The sequence below is a fragment of the Cryptomeria japonica genome, chromosome 1 (assembly GCF_030272615.1).
Source record: "Cryptomeria japonica chromosome 1, Sugi_1.0, whole genome shotgun sequence".
Lineage (NCBI taxonomy): Eukaryota > Viridiplantae > Streptophyta > Pinopsida > Cupressales > Cupressaceae > Cryptomeria > Cryptomeria japonica.
The window spans coordinates 702,878,307-702,903,378 of record NC_081405.1 but is presented as its reverse complement, the minus strand read 5'-3'; the positions used below and the strand labels follow the sequence as shown (position 1 = coordinate 702,903,378).

At 37.3% G+C, this 25,072-nt stretch overlaps 1 protein-coding gene across 2 annotated transcripts in view; it reads left to right on the top strand.

Moving 5' to 3' along the window:
• The window catches only part of LOC131044635 (protein DNA-DAMAGE INDUCIBLE 1), a 77,570-nt gene that overhangs the window by 14,667 nt on the left and 37,831 nt on the right, over window positions 1–25,072 (top strand). For both annotated transcript variants that reach the window (XM_057977997.2, XM_057977996.2), the window contains exons 5-10: window positions 14,807–14,923; window positions 15,393–15,458; window positions 16,365–16,427; window positions 16,511–16,555; window positions 17,837–17,898; window positions 18,884–18,977. In XM_057977997.2, coding sequence (XP_057833980.2) covers window positions 14,807–14,923; window positions 15,393–15,458; window positions 16,365–16,427; window positions 16,511–16,555; window positions 17,837–17,898; window positions 18,884–18,977 — 447 coding nt within the window. The remainder of the gene's footprint in view (window positions 1–14,806; window positions 14,924–15,392; window positions 15,459–16,364; window positions 16,428–16,510; window positions 16,556–17,836; window positions 17,899–18,883; window positions 18,978–25,072) is intronic.

Genomic DNA, 25,072 nt, shown 5'->3' with positions numbered 1-25,072 from the left:
TAGCTAGGATGACACGGGGATGGCCAATATATTACTATTACAAAGACTGTCTTTCAAGTGCAGAAATTGACATCAATATGGACATCCGGTCAAAGTATGCCCTTCGCTGCAGCCAAAAAGAAGTGGAGTGCAATAAAGCCACCAAGAATAGAACAAAGGTTACCTCCGAAATAATTCTTCAAAAAAGGGTATAAGTTATATGAGAATGTGTGCTGACATTGATCTAAAAGAGCTAATGCTAGATAGAATATGTATGCAATTACCTAGGATGACATGGGAAAAAAATGCAAATGCAAAGATAGAGTACATATGAAATCACCTAGAATGACTTAAGGACATCCAACTGATTATGAAAGCTACTATCAAGGTGCAGAAATCATCAACAACATGGACACCTGGTAAAAGATGAAGTGAAGTGGAAGAAAGCCAGCAAGAAAAAAGCATAGGTTAAACACAACAAACAGAATATGACATGATGAAGGAAAATCAACATCATAGCTTGAAGAAAGAACTATAATAACTGTCTGAAAGCGTATGATAGATAAATGAAGGGCCTATCAGCCAAAATAGTGCATTTTGAAGCTGCACATTTCTTTTCTGTTTTCAAACAAATTAGCACAGATGGCCAATAAGCAAGTAAAAAATGTCAAAATCACATACAAAGTTTGCTAGGGAAGACCGAGGAAGTGAGTGAAGTAAGGTTAGTCATTTATCGGAAATAGAAAGAATGACACTATGCTCATAGACTTATATTGGAAAGCACATGCATTGATACAAAAAGAAAAGATGGATGGCAGGACAAGTGTCAAATAACAAAATACTGAGTGGAACAGGGAGAAATCAAAAATATCTGGCAAAAATATATTATTCATTCTTCCAAAATAGCTGGCAATAATATATTATTCATTGTGGCCCTATCAGAAGCAATAAGTATAAGAGTTTCCAATTCATGAGGAAGACATTCAAAGCAGGAGAGATAACATTACAGCAGGTGCTAGACATTATAAAAGAACTAGGAACTTGGTAATCTTAGAATTTTGAAAAGCGAGCCTTAGACACAAAAAAACAGTATATAGAAAACATACTAAATCAAGGTAAAAGGGATCTGTTGCTACTTCTAGATTTAAGAGTTACCTCTCCGGGAGCTGGAAGAAACAAGAAGGAAAATATATTACAAAAATATATACATTGAACATAGAATCTAACCAACAGAGTAAGAGAAACCAGAATCCTTTTAAAAGCAAACATATCAGATGACCAAACATGTTAATGGGATTGTAAAAGTACAGCTAGTTGAGAGTAGACAAAAGGAACATTGCAAAAGTCTACAACAGAGCAGATATACTACAAGAACAGATACTTCATATGTAGATCTGACATAGGGGGAACTGGATAGAAAGAAGAATTTGTTAGATGATCAAATAGGTCAATGGGACTGTAACAGTATAGCTACCCTAGAGTAGATTTAGACAAAAGAAAAAATAAAATAAAAAACAGAAAATTGTTTGACTGACAATAAGTGAACACTGCAAAATTGCCAGCTTGAAGATTGCCACACAGTGTTCATTCATAAGTAGAATTGGAACTCATCAAATCAGCAGTAAGTTAGAGAATTCTATTGTAATGAATTTGATATGAACCTGATCTTTTTATCAGTCTACATATCTCCATTCTGGCCAATCGAGGTCAAAGTATTGAATAAGATTTTGCTTCCAATAAAAAGGAATGTTATTACTTTTAGAAAACAACATTATGATAAGGATAATGATAAAAAGAGAAATATTTGAACATTGTGAAATAAACAGCCAGAAGATAACAGAATGGTCATTATTGACAATTAGAACTAAAACTCAACAAAATCAACACTTAGCCAGAGAATTTTAATCTTCTAAATTTGATATGAAGCTGATCTTTGTATCAGCTTGGTATACCTCCATTCTGGGCAATCAAGGTTAAAGCATTGAATAAAATATTGCTAGCAATGCAAGGGATGCTATTACCATTAGAAGAATGACATAATAATTGCTATTGATATGAAGAAAGGAGACCCCATAATGAACATGTGTCAAATTAGTTGCTGAAAACACAAGGAAGCATATACTTACATGTATGGAGTTGTTTCAATGGAAGTATGCAATGATGCAACAAGAGAAATGGTAAGCATTTCTTGTTGGGGAAGTGTTGATGTGTTTTTCATGCACATGCGAACACAGAATAAAATACCTAAAAGGTACCTTATCCTCTCTTGAACAAAGTTCCTGATTGCTGAAGATCTCGCCGAAGGATCAGTCGGGGCAACTCCAAGGTTCTTGTATGTAGGTTCTCTACTCGTGGATAAGCTCTCCGTGGTATGATGTGATTTTGCTGGAATCACAAGGGGACTTACACTTGACGACCCAAACGTCTGATTTGCTGGAATCACAGGTCCTATTAACTAACTGGAAGACAAACAAATGGCAAAAGATGCAGGGTTCAAGAAGTCTACTCTACTACCTAGAATGCGAGAAGATGGATGAACGACTAGGTGGAGTCCTACTGGGTTGGGTCTCACCATCAAGTTGAACAATTCAACACCAACTCAGTGCGATCTTTTGGGGGATGCTTCAAATATATTCATATCGGACATCATTAGATACTGATCATCATTCAAGTTAATGCATGAACAATAGACGTGTAACGACTTGAGATTAAGCTCATTTTATGCCAGTTGACCACGCAGGGTGCACTTACAATTAGTAAGAGGCTAGTGGTATGGATTAGACGGATTCCACATAGGTGCATTCAACAACTTCTTTCATTCAATTTAATTATCTATCATCTAAAATGAAGATTCAACAAGAGACCATGCATATTGCAACGAAACGACATAATTCACCACATCTTCAATGAAAAAGAAGTCTTTACAATTGAGGCAACAATGTCTTGTCTTCTCTTCCTAGTCTACTCTAATTGCTATTCTATTTGCTATTCAACTACCTATTCACATACAATCAACTATTTTCTCACTCTTGTCTATTAGCTAACCATTAGCCTTTACAAATGAGGAGCCAGGGCTTATATAGTGCCCTCAATACAATTCAATGGCTTAGATCAATTTGAGATCAATGGCCAAGATTTTACAATGAAAACCCTAATTAGGGTTTGTTACAACCAACTCAATTCTAGCCAATGAAATAATTGCATTATTTGGACACATGTCTTCTCTAAAATATTCGACCGATGGATAACCGGGGTAGGTACATCGAAGTTTGTGTCTTTTTTGATGAGTCAGGTACATTGAACCTGGACACGCTGAGGTGGACCAATCCAACTGGAGGGATGATGACTGGGACGCCACCTTGTTTGACACTTGCAACTTGGTAGATATTCAATTTGATGATGTTGAGAAGCTGACTTTAATTAACTTTTCTGACACCGTCTGCTTCTTCAACGAACCCTTGCTTTAACCTTCTTTGTCTTTGATGTGCAGGATGGGTGGTGTACCTTTCCTTCAAATGCTGGTCTGGAAGAGGTCGTCCCTGATGATGCTGGAGAAGGTCGTCCTTGATCTGGCCTGGAGAAGGTCGTCCTTGATCTGACCTGGTCTTCTTTCATCTGCAAGACAAACCAAAAGATGATTAAGGACTCATAATATATTTATTCCAACATAGCATTTTATACCTTAAATCAACAACAAGAAGACATCAAAATGAAGCTCGCTCAAGATTTTCCCCAGGGACAGGCCCTATAAGAATTTCGCCCTGGACCCTCTGGAAGGGTCAGGAGTGAATTTTGCGTTCCTGGCCAACTTGGACCTCTTTTCAACGTTACCTTACAACCAGCTCCTCGCCTGGCCCAAACAAGGTGAAAAATAGTAGTTTCAAAATATTTCGCTCTGGATTTCCTCACATTGAATTCATTTCCCAGCTTGGCAACATTGGTTTGATCTTCACAAGGCCTAAAAGGTCAAATTTGCTCAAAAAACCTAGCCAGGGACAGGACCTATCCAAAATTTCGCTCTGGACCCTTTGGAAGGGTCAGGAGCGAAATTCTCATTTTAGCTCAAAATTCACACTTTTGATGGTCAAACATCTTTCCAAGGCATTCCAAATAGTTTTTCTCACCCTAGTGACTTAGCACAAAATTTGGAGAAAAAGATGGTTTTAGTGTTTTTCGCTCTGGACCCTTTGGAAGGGTCAGGAGCGATTTTCAAGTTTTGAGCATGTTTCTCCATCCTTTCAACTTTAATTCACCTCCAAGACTAAGGACACATTGCCTCACTCCTGGCTAGGCTATAGAAATCAAAATTTTAACTTGTCTTGCAAAGAAAGTAGGTGATCTTAGGATTTTCGCTTTGGACCCTTTGGAAGGTTCAGGAGCGAAATCCTTGGTTTGGGCTAATTTCCATCATTTTTCAACATCAATTAACTTCAAAAGGCAAGAACATGTCTCCTGAGTTGATTTTGCAAGGGAAAATAGGTGATTGAAGAATTTTCGCCCTGGACCCTTTGCAAGGGTCAGGAGCGAATTTCTTCATTTGGCTCAATTCCTTCAATCTTGATAATCATTGGCAATTTGGAGTCACTCCTAAGGACATCTCCTTCTTGATTTTACCTTAGCCCACACTTGATCTAGCACAAAGTTAATAGCAAAGAGAGGTTTTGAGAAAATTCGCTCTGGACCCTTTAGAAGGGTCAGGAGCGAAAATCTCATTCTTGACCAAAAATCATCATTCTTTCAACTTGAAACTTCATTGCAAGGTAAAATCTCATCTCTCTTTGCCCTAGGAACAAGGTTTTGAGCCTAAGAAAGGTCAAAAAAGTAGGCTTGTAAGGAATTTCGCCTTGGACCCTTTGGAAGGGTTAGGAGCGAATTTCCTTTCTTGGCTAAAACCCTCATTCCTCAATGCTATCAAACACTCTCAAAGGCAAGATCATGTCCATTTCCCCTTTCAACATGCTTTGGACATCACAATTTGGTCAAATAGGGAAGGAAATGAGGTCTAGGAGGATTTTTGCTCTGGACCCTTTGGAAGGGTCAGGAGCGAAAATCATGATTTGGGCTTGATTCTTCATTTCTCCAACTCAAAATCACCTCAAGAGGCAACTAAACATCATCCTTCACCCAAGGGATAAGGTCTTAAGCCAAAACAAGGTCAAAAGAATAGGCTTGCAAGGAATTTCGCTCTGGATCCTTTGGAAGGTTCAGGAGCGAAATTCACCTTCTTGGCTAGAATCCTTCATTTTTTCAAGGCTTTCAAACATTTCCAGAGTCCAAACATGTCCACACTTCCCTTCAAGATGCCTTGCAACTCAAAATTTGGTCAAACTAGGGAGGAAATGAGCCTTAGGAGGATTTTCGCTCTGGACCCTTTGGAATGGTCAGGAGCAAAAATCTCATTCTAGGCTAGATTACTCACTTTTCAAACTTCAAACCACTTCAAGAAGCAAACTTAGATCATTTTCCACCTGAGGAAGAAGGTTTCAAAGTCAAACAAGGTAGCAAATGAAGTTTATGATGAATTTCGCTTTGGACCCTTTGGAAGGGTCAGGAGCGAAATTCTCCTTTAGGCCAAAATCTTGTTCTTCAAAATCAATCAACTCCATCTCCAGGCAAAAACATATCAATTCATCCTCAAACATGCCTTAGAAACCAACACTTAGCCAAAATTGGGAAGGAAATGTGGGCTACAAAGATTTTCGCTTTGGACCCTTTGGAAGGGTCAGGAGCAAAAATCAAGATTTGAGCTTGATTCTTGACCTTTTGAACTCCAATTTTCTTTGAGAGGCAAACAAAGACCCTTCTTCACGCATCCCCATCAAGATCCTGACTTTAGCCAAGGAGAAATGAGAGCTTTCAAGAATTTCGCTCTGGACCCTTTGGAAGGGTCAAGAGCAAAATTCATCCTCTTGACTAAAATCTTTCATCTTACCCATCATCAATCACTTCCTAGGGCTAGAACATATCAATCTGTCTTTACTATGCCTAAGGAAGCTATAATCCTGGCCTTGACAAGTGAAAATTTGATGCTAAAGGGGATTTTTGCTCTGGACCCTTTAGAAGGGTCAGGAGCGAAATTTGACATTTTGGTCTCTCCGTCAGGATCATTTTATGGAATATAATATTTAAGTATAAGAAAGAAGAAAGATACACTTATACTTTAAGGTATATTCCATATATACTGTCAGGATGTTTGAGAGTGGTTTCGAACCTCCAGGAGTTATATTGCAAAATCTAGTTTTTGGAGGATTCTTTAGTTTTTCAGACTTAGTCAACTTTCAGGATCAGGACATTCCAGACTTAGCCAAATTTCAGGATCAGGACATTCTAGACTTAGCCAAATTTCAGGATCAGGACATTCCAAACTTCATCACTCAGGATGACATTCCAGACTTCATCACTCACCAACTTGACCTAGCTCGGACCTTCAAGAATGACACTCGCTCACCAAGCAAGACACAATTAGCAACAAGAGCAAAACCAGGCCCTAAGGAAGACTCTCAAAGAAACCCTAATTTTGGGGCCCCAAAGACTCACCTCGGCTCAAGTAGAGCCTGCCATCCTAGTGATCCCCTTGGCGACACTCAAAAAGCAAAGGCTAACAGACAAACCTCTAAAAACCCTAGAAAAACAAATCCCAGAAAGCAAAAAGTAGGGGTCCCCATTTGCAATGGGGCGATGTGTGAATACGTCACAACAGGAAGATGGATAGGTTATAAGGTAAAGGTAATATTTTTGGTCAATGCAAAACGAGATATCAGTTTGGTGCATAGTTGAACTACTCGCGACTCGGCTCGACTCGCCAAGCCCCTGGGAAAAAAACTCGGGAAAAATTCGGGAAAAACTCGGAAAAACTCGGCGAAAAACTCGGCAACTTAAAACCACGCTTAAACTTAGTAAAAAATGCATTTTTTTTGCAATTTTTAATGAGAAGATGCATCCAATGAGTCAATAAATGATAACACAAAAGAAACAAGCTGATTCTAGATATATTTAAATGCAAAGTGTCAACAAAATTGCATCCTCATGAGGAATGCTGATGGCTGGAACCCTGGAGCAAAATAGTAAATTACTAAATAGTTTTTGTAAAACCAAAAGTAAATACATCATTACAAATTACAATTACAACTTCCTCTTCCCAACTCTAGCAAAAACATGGGGAGAGGTAGAACTAGAGGGTCTAGACTGTCTAGTTGTATAAGTCTGCTGTGGGACTGGGTGTGACTGTGCCTCCTCGCTCGGTATGGTTGATTGAGACTCATCCTCCATCCTGGATGAAGCTATGTCTCCACCTGCCTTTGGCACTGGCAATGAATCCTCATCCTCATCCTCCTCAATGTCATCCAGCCTGAAACCAAATCCACCCCCCTCCTCCATAGCCTGCCTCTCCAAATCAGTGATGTCAGTGTCGGAAAACAATGGAGGCTGCTCCTGTGATGTTCAATCACTGTAAGGATCTATATCATCCAAGTCAATTGGACCACCTTCTAGTTCCTCTACCTTCTTTACGTGCAATCGAAGATTATATTGCACGTAGACAAGGTCATTGAGCCGTTTCTGTGCTAACTTGCTCCTCTTCTTCGTGTGGATTGCTTCAAACAAGCTCCAATTGCGCTCACAATTGGATGAATTGCAAGGTTGACATAAGACTCTGAGGGCAAATTTTTTGAGATGTGGGGTGTTTCCACCCCAATTTTGCCACCAAGCATCTGCAAAATAAATAAAATGGAAAAGTTAGAAAGCAAAGAGAAAAGAGAAAACATAATTTATCAATCATTTTAGTCTTTAGATCCCAAAATCCATATGGCAAATGTTATACCTGGGGTTTGAGTGGTTCTTCCTCTCCTAGCCAGCTCTGAAGAGAATAGCTAACCCCTTCCTCCCTCATAATTTTGGAGCTCACTCACAATGAGGTCTCTCTCCTCAACATCAGGTACCATCCTCTCAATGCATGTACTGAGGCCCTCCATGACTTCTCCATTCGAATCTGAGTAAGAACCCCCGAACCTAAAACAAGGGTTGAGGAAGTACCTTGCTGCATGAATGGGTTGGTGGAGCTGATTGTTCCACCTCCTATCAACAATTTCCCAAATGGGATCAAATTTGAGCCTATCCCGCTTGTAGTAATTTTTGATAGACTCTTTGGCCCTATCCATGGCCTCATAAAGATATCCCATTGGGGTTTTATCCCCATCCACCAAGCGAAGAACTCGAACCAAGGGCTCTGACACCTACAATTGAAAAATACAAATTACAAAAAGATCAAAATTTAAATAATGAAGTTACAAATTAGTAATGAGAGACTTGAATCAAGAATAACTAAAATTTAAAAATTAAAGTTTTGAAGTAACAACCTTCACAATCTCTGCAGCCCTTTGTGCAAATTGGTTGTCGAAGACTATGCATGCGATAGCCTCTCCTTCAGGCTTCTTTGAATAAGGTGAGTTAAGCCATTCTCCACTCACAAACATTTGTTTCAAAGAAGTCAATGCAACAAGAATGCTTTGCAACGTCAAGAAAATCGTTGCAAACCTTGTGACACCATCTCTCACCAAATCTTTCCCTTGCGTGTGTTGTCTCATCAAATTTAGGACCCAAGGGTGATTGTAGATATATTTGGTGATCCTCCTTGCATCTTCCACAACTGGAGTCACCCACTCAAGTTTTCCTATGTCCTCCAAAAGAAGGTCAAGGACATGTGCTGCACAAGGTGTCCAAAAAAGAGTGGGGTGCCTCTCTTGGAGGATTCTTCCTGCAAAAGAAGAATTTATTCTTAAGAAATATGCAACCAAGTAAAACAAAGCCTACAACAAATGAGAATATTGCTAATGCCTAAAGGTGATAATTCAAAAGGATTCTACCTACTGACACATATGCTGCTGCATTATCTGTGATGATTTGCACCACATTCTCTACCCCCACCTCCATGATGACACGCTCCAACATTCTAGTCAATGTTTCTGCATTTTTCACCTTGTTGGAGGCATCAATAGATTTCAAGAACACTACATTGTCCTTGCAAGCGACCAAAAAATTGATGATGGTGCGGTTCTTGCCATCTGTCCACCCATCAGAAAGAATGGTGCAGCCATAATTTGCCCAATCAATTTTTTGATCCTCCATCACTTCTCTTGCCCTAGCAACTGCATTTGTGAGCAACCTGTAAGTGCAAAGTGAAATTAGGTATTAGTACACAATTTTGATTTAATAAACAAGAAATCTAAAAAATAATTAAAAATGAAATCAAGTGGACTATGTAGTAATTTACTAACCTCCCACTCAAATCCCTGCGAGAAGGGGCCTTGTACCCCTTTCCTGAAACTGTCATAGCAGTCACCAAATTCAGCCAATAAGCATTCTCCGCCACATTGAATGCAATGTTGTTGAAGTACCAAAAATCAGCAACTGCAATGTCAGTTTTCTCATGTACCTCGTTATTCCATCCACTAGCCTCTAATGATGGTTGTGCTCCAGGTGTGTTTCTGGGCACAAAATAATCACCTATCGACCTTGATCGTTGTGATGGAAGTGGAACAGGGCCAGGTACTCTACTAGAGGAAGCAGAAGCAATGGGCGAGCTGATGGTGGGTTTGCGGATACGTGGGCCACGCCGAGAGCCCACTATGCCCTCAAGTGCTTCTTCTTCCTCTTCAAGGTCAATAGAAACACCTTGAGATTCAGCTATGGCTGATCTCATGGCTAGCTTTGCCCTCTCCCTTTGCAATTTCTTCTCTTCCCCAGCTGCAAGTAGGGCATTCATTTGTCTTTTTATTTCTTCATTGGTCCCACGGCATGCTCTAGCATCATGCCTATCTATTCCTGCAAGGTGGTATTTGAGGCGGTTGATGCCTCCATGAAGTATTCTCTCACACTTTATGCATATAATTGACCCAGGATCGGGTCCCTCATAGGCATACCTCCATGCCCCATCTCTAGCACCTCTAGGATGGGTGCCTATAAATCTAGATGGGCATGGATCTAGTGGCCATTGCTCCCTTGCCATGATTAATGCTTACTTAACCTACACATACAAAGTGCAAAAAAAAATTAACATTTTAGTTAAACAATTTAGCACTAAGCAAACTATCTACATTAGTTTAAATAAATTTAGACATCATTCGAAGTTTTTTTTAAAAAAAAGTAGGGTTTGAATTTTTTTTGAAAACTAGATTCTTCAAAAAAATTGTGAAAATTCAACAAGACTTGTGTTAAATCTTGTGTAAATAACTTAGAAATGATTTAGACTACCTAGGAATCATTTGTAATCAATCTAAATGCAACAAAAAATAAACAAATTGTTTTAAAAAAGCATAGAAAAAAAAATTAAAAAACTTACTTGGAATCTGATTTTCCCTTCAAATCCCCTTCAAATCCACTTGGAATCACTCAATAACCACCCCAAATCACCTTCCAAGCCTTCCAAATGAGTTTCCCCCTTCTTAGCCCAAAACATAATTGGAAAACAAAAAATAAATGAATTTTTAAGCCGTTTTCGGCTGTAAAGGATATGCGAGCGAGTTTTTTTCAAAAACTTGCCGAGTTTTTGGCAAAAACTCGCCAAAAACTCGGCGAGTTTTCCTGGCGAGTAGAAGTCGTTACTACTGGCCAGGCCCAAAAACTCGACGAGTTTTTGTCACTCGCCTAGTTTTCAGCGAGTGTGTCATCTTTGGTTTGGTGTATGAGGCTTGTTGTGACCTAATCACACATCACCCCATCCCAAATGAGGACCCCCTAATTTTTAGGTTCTCTTGGTCTTTTGGTCTTGGTTTGTTGGTTCTTTTCACGATAGTCTCGTCAGTCTCCTCATTTTGTAGGTGTTTGGGGGTCAATTTGATTAAGTTTGCAAGTCGTTTGAAGAAATTTGGCCAAGTTTGGAGTTTGTTTTGTTCGTTTTAGGGTTTCATCCTTCGGACTTGGATTTGAGGCCTTTCCTTTAGGGTATTTGAAAAAATGAGCATTGCATTAGAATCAAAACCCTTTAAGGAACCTACACGTGAAATTTGAGTGAATTCGGGGCAACTTTCTATTTTTATAAAGTTTCTATATTTTAGGGATTTCACTACCTCCCAGATTGTGGTCTAATTTTACCAAAAAATCAAACTTACTATTTATAACAGTTTCTATTTTAGTAAGTTTCTATTTTTAGTGTCTCTGCATCTTGTTTTGCACCGATTCTAACATTTTGAAGTACTTACTATTTATAGTAAGTCTACTCCTAGTAGGTTCATCAACAGGCAAGGCTCTTGACATTGAAGATTGAACATTCCTGAACATTTCTAAATCCAGAAAGTTTGAAAAAGCAAGCTTCTGAGCGAAAAAATGGCTAAGTGTGGACTCCCATTCCAGGGGTGGAAAGCATTGAATCACTTCAATTCCAAACATGGCATCCTAATCTGAGAGTGAGCACAAAATTGACTGAGTCTGGAAGATAGCCAAGCAAAATCCTTCACCCCAGTAGAATGCATAAAAAGGAAGTGGGTGCCAAATTGAGGCCATGGCAAATTTTCCAGAGCAAGGTGATTTTGGCGCTCTAGTTTGGAGTTGGGCGCCAAATGCAAAGGAGAGCGCTAGAAAGGGTACACAAAATTCCTCCTACATGCTAAATTTCCACCCAGTCTAGGACTTAGGTGCCAAATGGGGGGTGTCAAGGAAAGTTATCAAGTGGTCCAATTCCTCTAGGACACCAAATTCACGCCCATGACAAGGAAAGAAGATTGAATCACAAGGCATCAAGGAAATGCAAGAAAGGACAAAATTCCTCTAAGGCATGGAATTAGTGCCCAAGAGCCAGGATGGGTGCTAAATTGAGGAGGTGATGGAAATTCTTCGAAGACACAAAATTCCTCGTCCATGCTAAATTTTCACCCAAGCGCCCTAAAACCAAGGTGCCATGGAAAAATCAAGACAAGGATGAAATTCCTCCATGATGGTGTTTTAGTGCCCAAGGCAAGTATGAAGCACTAGGTGAAGGGGGGCATGGAAAAAGTCAAGGAAAGAAGAATTCCTCCACACTAGCAATTTGGCGACCAAGGACAAGAATGGGCGCTAATCCCAAGGTGTCAAGGAAAGGTCAAACAAGTCAAATTCCTCCATGACATGAGTTTCACGCCTAAGGATGAATTGAAGGTAGAAATTCCAAGGTAAGGAAGGATCAAGGATGATCTGGAAAAGAAAATTCCCCTTTGGAAAAATTTTGAAATATCCCATTTCAGGAATCAAAATTCATCCGAATTTCAAAATTCGTCCGAATTTCAAAATTCGTCCGAATTTCAATATTTTTAGAATTGGCCAAGTTAGAGAATTTTCTCTCTCCTAGACCTTGGAACTCAAATTTCAAAAAATTCCTAAAAAATAGGAGTTGTGGAAAATTAATGAAAAAGCTTCCCTGGAACAAGGCAAATTCAAAAAACTTCAAGAAACTTCTTCTTGGATAAAGTTTTCTCTCTCAAAGGGTTTCTCACCAAGTGGCAGTCGGGTCAACGCATGTTGAATTAATGGAGCATCTTTTTGCATGTGGCCGTCACATTTAAGGCATTATGGATGATTCTTTTTGCTTGCAGCCGTCGTGTGTAGAGATGATGGTGCATTTATGACATAAGGGCGATTTTTGCATGGAGGAATATTCAGTGCATGTTGGGCAAATTTAGTAGAGAATGGTGCATTTAATGCATGTGGATACCAATTGTAATGGGCTAGAATTAATTGTATATGGGCATAGTGGGCATTTATTGTTGATTCCCACCTTGTTGCATCATGTGTGGGGAATCTTTTAGGGAAAACCCTAATTAGGGCTTGCATGTAGCCAAGGCATGAAGCCTATACAAAGGGGCGACCCCCTTCATTTGTAGGAGGGAGATTTGTATGAAATTGTTGCGATAAGTTTTTGAGATAATAACAGCGAAACATTGTTCTTTGATGGTGTCCACTTAGGTTATTTTTCAAAACTTGCATGGTTTCACCTTCCTCACTTAGAGTAGAAGTAGTATAGTGCTTTGATTTCAAAGGAGAATGTAATGGTGTTTGATGAATTTCCATGGGTCATACTTTTTGCATCTTGTTGATTATAAGTTGCAGTGTAAAGTTAGCCTGAGCCACCAAATTTGTGCTAAGTTCGATTGTGAATAGTCATTTGGATTGCAGCGTGTTGGGTATTCAAATGCACTTTCTCAATGTGAAAATCCTTCAACATCCTCAGAAGATTGCACTGGTTCTTGCGTTGTTGTAGTTAAACTTGTTGAAGTAGAGCTTGGTTTATTTGGAATTTGTCCACTAAAGCATTATCTATTGATATCACTGCCCTTAGGAGTAGATTTAGATCCTTCTAACCCTTTCCCCGTTATTTTTGAGTTCATTTTAGTTTAGTTTATCCGAAGCAGAAGCATCCCAGAATTGCCATATCCGATGATGAAGTTCCAGCCGCAGCAAAGAGGTGAAAGAATGATTTGAACATAAGTCCCCTTGGATTACCGGCATATCACATCAGCCAACTGAGTCACGTCCGTTGCGAATAGGAACCTTGGAGTCGATTGTTTGAACTTACAACAATCTTAGCATACAATCGTACTTTGATCAAGAGAGAGTAAAGTGACCATTGGGCAACTTTATTTTGTGCTAGGCGTAGTCATAAAAAACACGTCAACAAGGCTCTCCTTATTGAAGCCCACAAAGGGATTATTTTCCATTAAATATCGTTCAACAATGTTTACAAGCCTACTCTCCTCTGTATTTGAAACTGTAACCTCATTTATGGAGCACACATGGCTTATATCAGATTGGATCAAGAGATGGATTGGCAATTAGCGGTCCATGCCCATGACTTAACAATCTTTGACCAATTCAAGTGGGATTTTTCCCCTCCCTCTTGAATGCAAAATAGTGTTCTTTACACTAGCAATTGTAATCCTATGCCGTTTCCATCATGGATGATTCTGTTTATGAGAAGAAGCCAGGGATATATTGAAAATGTAATAAAGTCTGGAAACCTTTCTTCTTAATTCATATAGAGGATGAAGGTAGATGAAGCTGGTCGGCATTGGAATCCTTTTCTGGTTAGGGGCTTCTAAATAGCTTGTGTATGTTGCAGACTAGCCTGTCTATAATTGACACTTACAGTTTTTCTCTAGTACTGCTAACAGTTATTATGCTTGGACTGTATTGATTTTGATTACTTTTTTAAGTGCATTATTGTAGATATGAATAAATCTTAATTATAATTTTCACCATTTTTCCTTGCAGTTTTGAATTTAGTAGCTTTCTAGGCTATCTTACTGGTCCCACATTTGGTAATTGTTTTTTGCCTTCATGTAATTGTCTAATCAACATTTATGTCAAGATAATCTTCCCATTAAATTAATGACTATGTTTATCTGATTGAAAGGAATAATCTCCTACAAATAATGTAAGGTCTTTGAATAATGCAAAGTGTCTCATTAAATGTGTTCATCACCAATTTGCTATGACACTTGGTTTGAATTCAGCACTTTTTAGTATTGACTTCAAAAACTTGTTTTCTGTATTGTTCACAGAGAATTATACTTTTCTGGGTCAGTTTGGGTGCATTTTCAGTCAGCCTATAATGTCAATTCTAAATCATATCACTTAAAAGTTAAATCTTAGGAGACTATGCACATACTGCACAGAGATTTTGTATCCTTAGGTTTGTGTATGGTATTCTGTTAAGGAAAATGTTATCTATATTTTAATTTTTAGTCTGAAGTAATTAAAAGTGGGCTGTTAAGTCCTAGAGCCATCCTTGGATTTGCATTTGGAAAGAGATTTGATCTTTTGAGTTAATTTCTGTTCCCCTTTTTACATAAAAATCTTGCAGAGCGATCAAGAATTCGCACAGGCTATTCTCGGGGATAACTTAGATGCTTTTCAAAACATTCTTAGAAGGCGTCATCAAGAAAGGCTGCAGCAACAACGTATACAACAGGAACAATTAGTAAGTCAATATTTTTTCTTTATTGACCTTTGTGGGTTCTACTTATTATTTATTAGTCTTTGAACATCTATGCTGTGCTAGTCTGAATGAAGGTTTTCCAGGTGGATAGACAAATACTTTCCTTTATTTGGCAGTTAGATTTTTCATGGTAGTGCTTATTGTGCTTGATGGATGCTTTTCATGTTTTCTTGTAGATGAATTAAATAAGTGATATTGTTGCTTAAACTGAAGACTAAATGCTTGGTTTCTTTGTTTGTAAAAGAATTTGTTTATCATGGAGAATCCTCTTTTAATTTTAATTTTTGCATATAGTGTATTGCAATTTCTAATTATTACTTCTATTTTTGCTAAATATTTGCTCAGTATGCTTCTTATCTTGGTCAAAGCTATAGGGACGTACAAAGTTTTGCTTCTATAGGGTACCACCTCTTTTTTCTTCCCAATTATAAATGGGCTTTGTATGTGGCAGGCACTTCTTAATGCAGATCCTTTTGATATTGATGCACAGCGGAAGATTGAAGAAATGATTCGACAGGTATGAATAATTTAATGATAGGGAAGCTTATAGAAGAGAGTAATCAAAGCATAAACTATCTATTTTGTTATATATGGCTAATAATATATATCATGTTGAAAACATTAGATATACCAGTGTGAGTTAAGTGGCTGATTTATCTAATTTACCCTAGTGGAATGTATATGCATTTATTTCTAGAAGCTTCTGGATCTGCCTGTGTCTAATATATGAAATCAGGGCATTTCTGCTGGACCCATAAAGACTTAAGAAATGGGTCTAGAAGAGAGGCCTGAAATGTTTAATTTCAAATTATACCCAGGCATATCAAGAAACTCCTGGGAAGGAAATTGGCTGTAGACAGATAATTCTTAAAAGCAAAGTATTACAGATTATATGCATATTTGTTCAGAGTTTTTTCAAAAGACCTTTGATAAGTTTTTCTACATAATCGAACCATTTCAATGATTATCTTGTTACATTTGCTATGGAATCTATTTTCTGTAGATGAAAATTTAAAAATTTAAAATTGTATTAATACATAATGGATCTTTGTTGTATTATTGAATTGATTGTCTTTTTTCATAGACTGCACTGAAAATATAACACTGAAACTTCTACTCGTTACTAAAGCATTGTGAAATTTTGCATAGGATATTGTTCAAGACAGTATGAGAATATATCATAAAAAGACTACAATCAAAGAAATGTTGCATCTTTAAAATAATTTTGCTTCTGAAGTGCAATATATTTCATATCTTTGATGATTTGTCAAAATCAATGTCAATGAGTTATTGTGAAAACAACAATTTGTGTCTCTGTTCCTGTCATTGATCTTTCTTCAGCATTAATTTGCTTTCAAGAAATCCCCCAAATGAAGACACGATGTGAATAGAAATTTCTAACAGAATTAGTAATCCATTTCAGAGGAATGTGGATGAAAACTGGGAGAATGCATTGGAGCATAATCCAGAATCGTTTGCACGGGTGGTATGTGGAATTCCTTGTTTCCATTTCCATTGGAGGAGAGAATATTATTAATTATCTAATGGTCTTGATTATATGTGCTTCAGGTTATGTTGTATGTTGACATGGAGGTCAATGGTGTTCCTTTGAAGGTAAATTGAACTTATATTTTCTTTAATTTTAAATTGATGAGTTAATTTTTGTTTCTAATGCTGAGAGGCATTCTACAGTGGAAGCAAGGGGTGGTGTGTAATGGCATGAGCACCTTTACCAAAACTCGTACCTTTGACCTAAAATTGACAACTATTTAGTTTTACATATTAAAATATTAATATTTAATTATAAACATGACATGTAAAAACCAATATATATGTGAAAGGAAAGGCCTATAATTTTTAAGTTTAAATTAAAAATGTTAATCATCTTTTAAAACAGTTTACGAGTCAAGAAAGAAAATATTTTGATTAGTTAATTTGGTTTTTTTAAAATTTGTTAATTATAGTTGAAAATTTGATGGACACAAGTTGAGTGAAGATATAAACTTTATTAAATTAAATAATTAATCAAACTAAAATTATAGAAGAAAATACAAAGAAAATTTTAAACAATGTAGATACAATAAGATTTATATCTCCACTATATAGTAAATAAAATTATTACAACAAAAACTAAAATAACTCTTCAGTAAATAAAATAGCTTCAAATTGATATCTCTTGGAATTTTTTTAGATAGGTGTAACTCTCAACTCTGTTAGCATGCATTGATATAAGTGCATGCAATTAGCTATAAAAAATTAAATGTGATGGATTTAACAAATGTGCGGTCAAGCTTTAATATTGTAGAAGTCAATGGAATTCAAAGTTCCAAGTTTAGTTGCCTTTCTATTTCTTCTTATTGATACTTAGTCCAAACTCAAAGGATTCCATGGGTAAAACTCACAGAATTCAAGTCTCATGTTAGTTTGTCTCTGGGCATACACCCTTACAGTGATGCTGAGTAGGTATACAGCTAGGTGATGATTATTGTCATGGTGATAGTGGAGGGCTGTTTGTTTTTTCTTTTGGCATGTAATTTGCCCCCTGTTTAACCAAGTGGGAGTATACCTTCATCTTTGATGCCCCAGCTAGAGTTTCTACTCTGTCAATTTCATCTGTAACTTGTACTTGATCTTGTTTGTTGAGGCATGACGCACACTGAATTGGATGTGGTTTATAACTCAATTTTAGATTCCATAATGAGAGCCCAATTGATTTACCAATTGAGCCCATTCCGGATTATAGACTTACTAAATTATTAGAATGGCATAGATATCAGTTAAATTTTGAGCTTGCTTATATATGCATAACTGGCAAATTTTGTTTTATTTCATAGCTTGTACACTAACATAAGGTTAATCTCTTGAAGCATGACTACCTTTCTCGTATATTTGTAGGCATTTGTAGACAGTGGCGCTCAGATGACCATAATATCTAGGAGTTGTGCTGAGCGATGTGGGTATGCCTCATAATACCAAGTGCTGTAGTTCCTTAGGATGAACAAATTATTTAATAGAAGCTGCTTTGCTATTCATAGAATGTTAGCGGCTGCATTATGTCCTTTGTATGATTCTGAGTGTGATCTTTATTATTTGATCATGTGAAAAAGGTTAGTTTTATTTGTAAGGGTAAAGTATTCATTTGTAAAGAATATTTTTGTCTTCTTATGGAAGACTTCTTTGTGGACCATTCTTGCACATATAGTCCCTTCTCAAATAGTTACTAGTTAATTTGTAGCTCAAACGTTTCTTGAAATGTTGTTAAATGTCTTTCATCTAGGTTCTCAATAGGGACATAGAAATGCTTTCATTACTGGCCAATGAGTAAATGACAAAATATCACTACTTTCTCATCATCTAAATAATAAATATGCTTTATGCATCTAGCACAACAGTAAAATGGATTATATAGATCTTATAAGTATTTTCAGTTAGTTGCATTATTTCTTCCGTCTGCATTGTTCAAATAGTTTCCTGTTATGGTAAATTTTCAAATGCTTGATGACAGTTTTCAATCCATTTGAGAATAATAATGCATCCTTCCTAGTTGGTTCTCTCATCACCAGTTATTCTTATGCATGTGTCATCTTTGTGCTCTTCAGAGACATCTGAGTTTGAGTCTTTGTGGTCTTTTACCTCATGGAACTTATTGGCTGCTGAAGTTTGTATTCCTAAGATTTGACAATTGGTAATAGAATTATGGGTTAAACATGTGTACCAAAAGTGCTAAGTTTGTAATGTTGGTGTAGGCAAATCTTATGCCTTACTGCCTGGAATTCTGGATTCTTTAATTCCTCTTAATATACTTGTGTTCTATACATATTGAGTGAGTTCGAATTCGCTCTCTTATACAAAGATATTTTGCAGAACAGGTAAATGTTTAGAACTTGAATTATCTACGTAGTAATAGATTCTCATTATTGATGCCTTTTAATGTTCAAACAGATTGTTACGGCTTTTGGATAAGCGGTATACTGGAATCGCTCGTGGCGTTGGTCAATCGGCAATTGTGGGGAGAATACATGTTGCACCAATCAAGGTAAATGCTTACATTTACATTAATTGTTAAATCTCAAATTGGAAAATTAAAGGATTTACCAAAAGATATTTCCATATCTATCTTCATTTGCTCTGTTTCCATTATAAAGTTTTTCATATTTAAGAAGTCTTCAGTTTCTTGTATTTTTCCTATTTTAGATTACTTCTTTTTATCCCAATTGCAGACCTAGGCTAGAGACATGCTACATACTTCCAACTTCACTTTCATTAATGATATAAATTATGTTCCACGGGGATTCTTACCTGGCCCTCAAACCCTTGTCCCCATCCATATTCTGTCCCCGTTCCCATCCCCATCCCCATGGTGTTTTGGGTACAACAGGATGGCAGGGTATGTCCCCTGGTCATCTTCCAAATCTTGAAATCTTCAAAAGACTTCCAAAATGTGTTGCAGAAAAAGCAATGCCACAGGGACGTTTCACCATCCACAAGACAGCTGGGCACAGCCAGACATTCCTCAACCATTACAGGGATGGCTAGATGTCCCCAACAGGAAGGTGAATTTTATTTATGTTTAAAATTCATCACATTAAAAAAAGGCTATTAAATATATCATGACAGCATTCTACAGCAGTGTAACATGACAGTTTTATATCAGCAACAATAAATATATCATGACAGCAGTATAGCAACAGAAAAATTTCTCATGACAGCAGTGACAGAAACAACAGTATTGCAACATCAATAAATATATCATGATTCAGATTCTCAGCTAATGATATAAGCTATATAACATTTATCAGGAACAGGAATAATTTGGATTTCTGATTTCATTGTTTGGAAAAGACTCAAACTCTTAACATTTTTCAATATGGTCTTAGTTATATTGTCAGTTGCAAAGGAGATTACAGGTGCATTGTTCATGGTCTGGTACAGTGTGGTGTTGTGTGAGATGTGCAGACATCATCCAGCATCATTTTAATAGTGTCATGATGTATTGCTGCTGTCTATTAACTTGTAGAAATTTTAGTATCTCCCTCTTTTGTTCTCCCTCTCTCTCTGTATATACATATTTTCTAAATTTTTTATATATATTGAAGTCCCCTCGGCATCTCCCAAAAGTGGCTCTGTAACTGCAAATGTGTTCCCTGCTGTCTTGCCATCCTCGTCCCATAAACACCGGTTAACAGAGGATATAAACAATCTCGTTGCTGACTATGCTGAAATATCCCAAACTAGGATATTGTTTCAAATCTGATTTGGGTTTTCAATTTTTGCCATGTTTTGCTTCATTTCATTGCAAAGTAACGACATGCAAACATGCAAAGGAAACAATATAGATTTCCAAGCAAATTAGCATGTTACAAAGACAAATCTATTAATAATGATTTTGATATAAAACATGCATGATCATTTGAAACATACAGTAGTAGATTGAATAGCATGCAAGGAGAGAGACCTATGCAATGTGTAGCTGCTCCTGTAGAGATGTGACAATACCAGCATGCAAGGAGGAATCAATATCAACCAAGCCTACAAATAATTGCTGCAATATGACGAATGATTACTGTCCAAAATTGGAGAAGCTGCTACTACACAATCACCCTAGCCAGAAAATCTCCTCCAAAACCTGATTGAAATGATGCCAATCTGCTCAATGATGAACCCTAAGTGAGCCCAGCTCTCAAGTAGTGTTGGGTTTCCGTCCAACCTACGAATATCCAAGGGTTTCTGTCCTCAGATATGGCTGCTACTGTCAAACTAGCAACAACGGAGAAATTTTCAAGTATCAAATCAACATATCATAATGCTTGGAGAAGGAAGGAAACCCCTTAAATAGATTTTCTGAACTGCCTTTGGGCCTCAAAATCACAATCTGTGATTTTTAATAAACTTTTCTCTCCTCCAAGAAGTTCGTCTCACTTCTAGAAGGCTTAATAAATGTTATAAATTCATTTTATAACTTTGCCTTAATGATAAAGTCACTTTATATTTTATTACCTTCTTAATAAAGTTTCTTTATGAACTTAAGTCACTTTATTTTTATAATTTAATTTTATAACCAAAAGTGACTTTTCCCTTATAATATTACTTCATGGGCTCAAAATAATATTATCTATTTCTCCATCAATAAATAATTGACAATGCCAGCCTCTCATACCTTATATCTCTTAATTAGCCTACCAGAATGACAGCAGAATAGGCTAATCTACACCTGAATGATCACAGAGGAGAAGGGGACATTACAGCTCATTGATCAACATGATTACAATTTCATTAAGTGATTTAGCTTCTCTTAGGTAGGTGTTCATCAAATCTTACTCTTTCTTTAATTTATGTTCAGAAATTCAAAAAACAGATTAATTATTGGAATCATCAATTTTATTATAATAGAAGCCTACAATGAAGGGAGGCAAATGTGTTTATATTGATAGTTGTTATCTGGGGTGTTCTTCTGGCTAGATCCATCAAATTATTGGTCAAATCAAGTGTAGTATCCCTTGGCTAATCTGACCCTGTTTCGCTTATTGAACCCCAAGGAATATTGTCAAACAGTTGGCATACAATGTTTGAAGCCACTGTAGTGGATTCTTTATTTGTCTTCTTTGGGTTTGTAGGCTGCAAATGAAGTTATGGAAAGCTTCTAACAATGCAAAGTTGTTATAGAAATGATATGCTAGCTGTTTTAGAGCTTACACACACATGAAATGACTGAAATTAACTAGTACAGCTAGTAGACATTAAGACAAACACTTGTCATGCATCCCAAAGTACACCTACAACCATTAGGCATTTAAGCAAACAGTTGGCATGAAAGCTAAGTGGCTGATCAATGTTGAATGTCACCCGGAATATCAATCGACCCCAATTTGTAGGTGATGAAGGCGGCTACAGGGGTTTGCAGAATGTAGAAGAAGCAGCCAAAGACTCCTTATTCAATCTTCATCATAAATCTGAACAAACATCTCCAATTTGGTCTCCACAAAGACCACAAAATTGGCAAGGTACTGTAGCGTTTAACGACACTGTAGCAGCAAATAAACCCTCTGTTTGATGTTCTCAGTCTGCCATATGCATATGCCCTCAGCTATGCCAATAAATCTGAAAATAAATCTCCAATCAGCATAATGTCAACTTCTGGATGAAGCCAACCCTAGGAGCAACTTCAGATGAATATCTCACACCTTCAGATTGCTGATGCAATGAAGTCTTCACGTTCTCCAATGCCGATACTCTGGACAAGCTGCAGAAACCCTAGCTTCTTCTCCAAAGCCAAGAGACAAGTCTTCTCATAAAAAATAACAATGATCAATCCCCCTTCTCTTCTTTTCAAAAGCCTTATATATATTTCCCATGAAGGTTCGATTTTCTCCAATAAGGCATTAAATCAATTAATGATATTAAATGACATTTAATAATATAATATTTTCACTTTGTCATTGAATATTTCACCTTCGCAAAAGAGCCACAATTAATTAATTAAATGTTCCCCTTTAATGATACTTGGACCCTTACTTAAGTTATAATATAAAATTATATTATAACTTAATAATATAAGCTCAAAACATTAATGTTTATTTAAACTAAATAAACATTAATATCTCCATTAATACTCAACATTTTTGAACGTCGTCTGAACTGGAGCTGACATGATGAAGCTGCATATGATCATACCCTTTTACTAAAAATAGAAGGGGTCCGTCTCTAGCATCTCAAACTTACTATAAATAGTAAGTATAGCAAATGAAGTCCAAATGATACCAAATGAAAGCCAGATTGAAACACACTGAACTCTGGAGACGATACAAGCCTCGGAAGACCCTCTATCCATACTCATTAGCCTACGAGGGTTAGAATGATAGGCTAATCACCCAAAAAAAAATGTCTGCTAAAATGGGGACATTACAGTCCGCCCCTCCTGAAATTGCTTGTCCCCAAGCAATATCGACTGCAAATAAACTCCTCCACCTGGATCCCAAATGAAGACCTGTGTAATGTCCTTGGTATTACCAACCAACTCCTGTAATGCACACACCAAAGGGCACAACTAACAAGACCTGCCAAACTAAATCAACCTCAACTGCAGGTGTCATAAGAACATGAACATCAAGGGGAAGCAACTCTGAAAACTGACAATGTTTGCTTCCCAAAACTGCACAAGATAAGCTGCCAAACATATTATTTAACACATGCGCAACTGAACTATGCATCTGAGACAAATCATGTACATGAGAACCTGAAATGAGACTACCAAAGATGCACACCATGTACATGCAATGAAACCTACCAGGGAACACCAACCAGAACTCGGATGCACACAAAGGATCCCTCAACATACTCGCTAGTGTCCCACATAGTATACCTGGATTCCAAATCCAGTGTAGAAATCTGCCATGTAAACCTCCCTCAGACTTCATTTGCAGCCTACAAACCCAAAGAAGACAAATAAAGAATCCACTACAGCGGCTTCAAACATTGTATGCCAATAAGCGAAACAGGGTCAGATTAGCCAAGGGATACTACATCAAGCCTCATATGTTTGTTATTGTCATATTAGGATTTTGCAAGTTAATTACATGTTAGGAACTACTTCTAGGTCTATAAAAAGGATGTGGATTTTGATGTGGAAGCTTAAAGAGCCTATTTTTCCAATAAAAGTGGGTTTAATGTTAGGGAGTTGCTAGGGTTAAAGTGGTATGTAAATCTCCGAGGTCATACATCTGACTCTCAGCAGAAGTAAGGGATTAGATCAAAATCCAATAATAAAGTTAGGTTGAATAGTCCATTGTTTAATACAATCCGAGGTCAATACATTTCGTCCTTTGGGGTGTGCTGATATTGTACATGTGCTCATCTTCCTTTATTTGTACTCATCTATATCAGAATTCTGTGATTACACCCTAATCAGAGCCAAATCTTCAATGTCACAATATGATTTAGAAAAGATTTTTTTTGAACTTTTACCACGTATATTTCATTTGCGATGCTCTAGTATTATGCATATTCTACTCCCAAGTTATATACATAAATAAGAGAGACCACTCATAATTTTTGGTTTGGAGGATAAATATCCAAAACATTTTTTGCATCTGTTGGTATCAGGTGCACAAATCATTGACCTCCTTCCATTGGTATATATTGCTTTTGTGGACTCGAGGAATGTAAGAACCTATGTCTCATAGTCTTGGGATGAGGGGACTGAGTGCTTAGATATAGGGGTGGACCCCGAGCAGGTTTGAGGGGCAGTGCCCCTCACCAGGAGAGGAGGTTGTGGGGGAGTTTGGAGGCAGACCCCGACACCAATTGCAAATTAAGGCCTTCAACACCAAACAAACCTTCATGGTGCATGCCATTTTCACAATTTTCACAATTTGTTTTTTCCTTACTTTTTAAAAATCTAGTAATGATTTGGGATGAGGCTTAGATACCTATTTATAAGTTTTTTGTGTGTTTAGACTTTAGAGTTTGGGTGGTGCCCATAGACCATTATGGTTAGGGTTTGTGGGACATAGATTGAAAGAACTTTTTGTGATTTTTTTAAAAATAAACTTTTTCATTTTCTTGCAATGGGGGATGCTTGGAAGTTCTGGAATGGTCGAGAGACTCCTGGGAGTCCCTTGGGTGGCTCAAGGACATCTTGGAAATGCCCCCTTTTTGAGGGTGATGTCTCAGAAACTTTCCCAGGTTGGCAGCAGAGGTGATGGGATGATGGGGGGACATTTTCCCCCGAGTTACCACAAATTGGAAACATGGGGAGTTGTTTTTGGTGGGGAATGCATCCTCGTGGAACATTGGTTAGAACTGTGAATAACTGAGGAATGTGATGACTTTAGATAATTGTTTGCATTATCCTAGTAGCTTTTATCAGCATGAGACCTCATCAATCCTCCTTTTGTCTGTAGTATATATTTTTGTGCAAATACACAAGATGGGATCCAAAAAGAAGCTTGTAGCATCCCAAATCGATAACCTGGCTTACATTTTCTATAGCTACCTGTAATGTGTCCTCTTTACCACTGTGAATTGGTGGTGTATATTGGAAAGGAAATTTTCATTTTTGGACAACAATCAAAAGATGTAACAGTAATGTTGTTCAGTGAATGACATTCAATAACAGTCAACGCATCTATGACA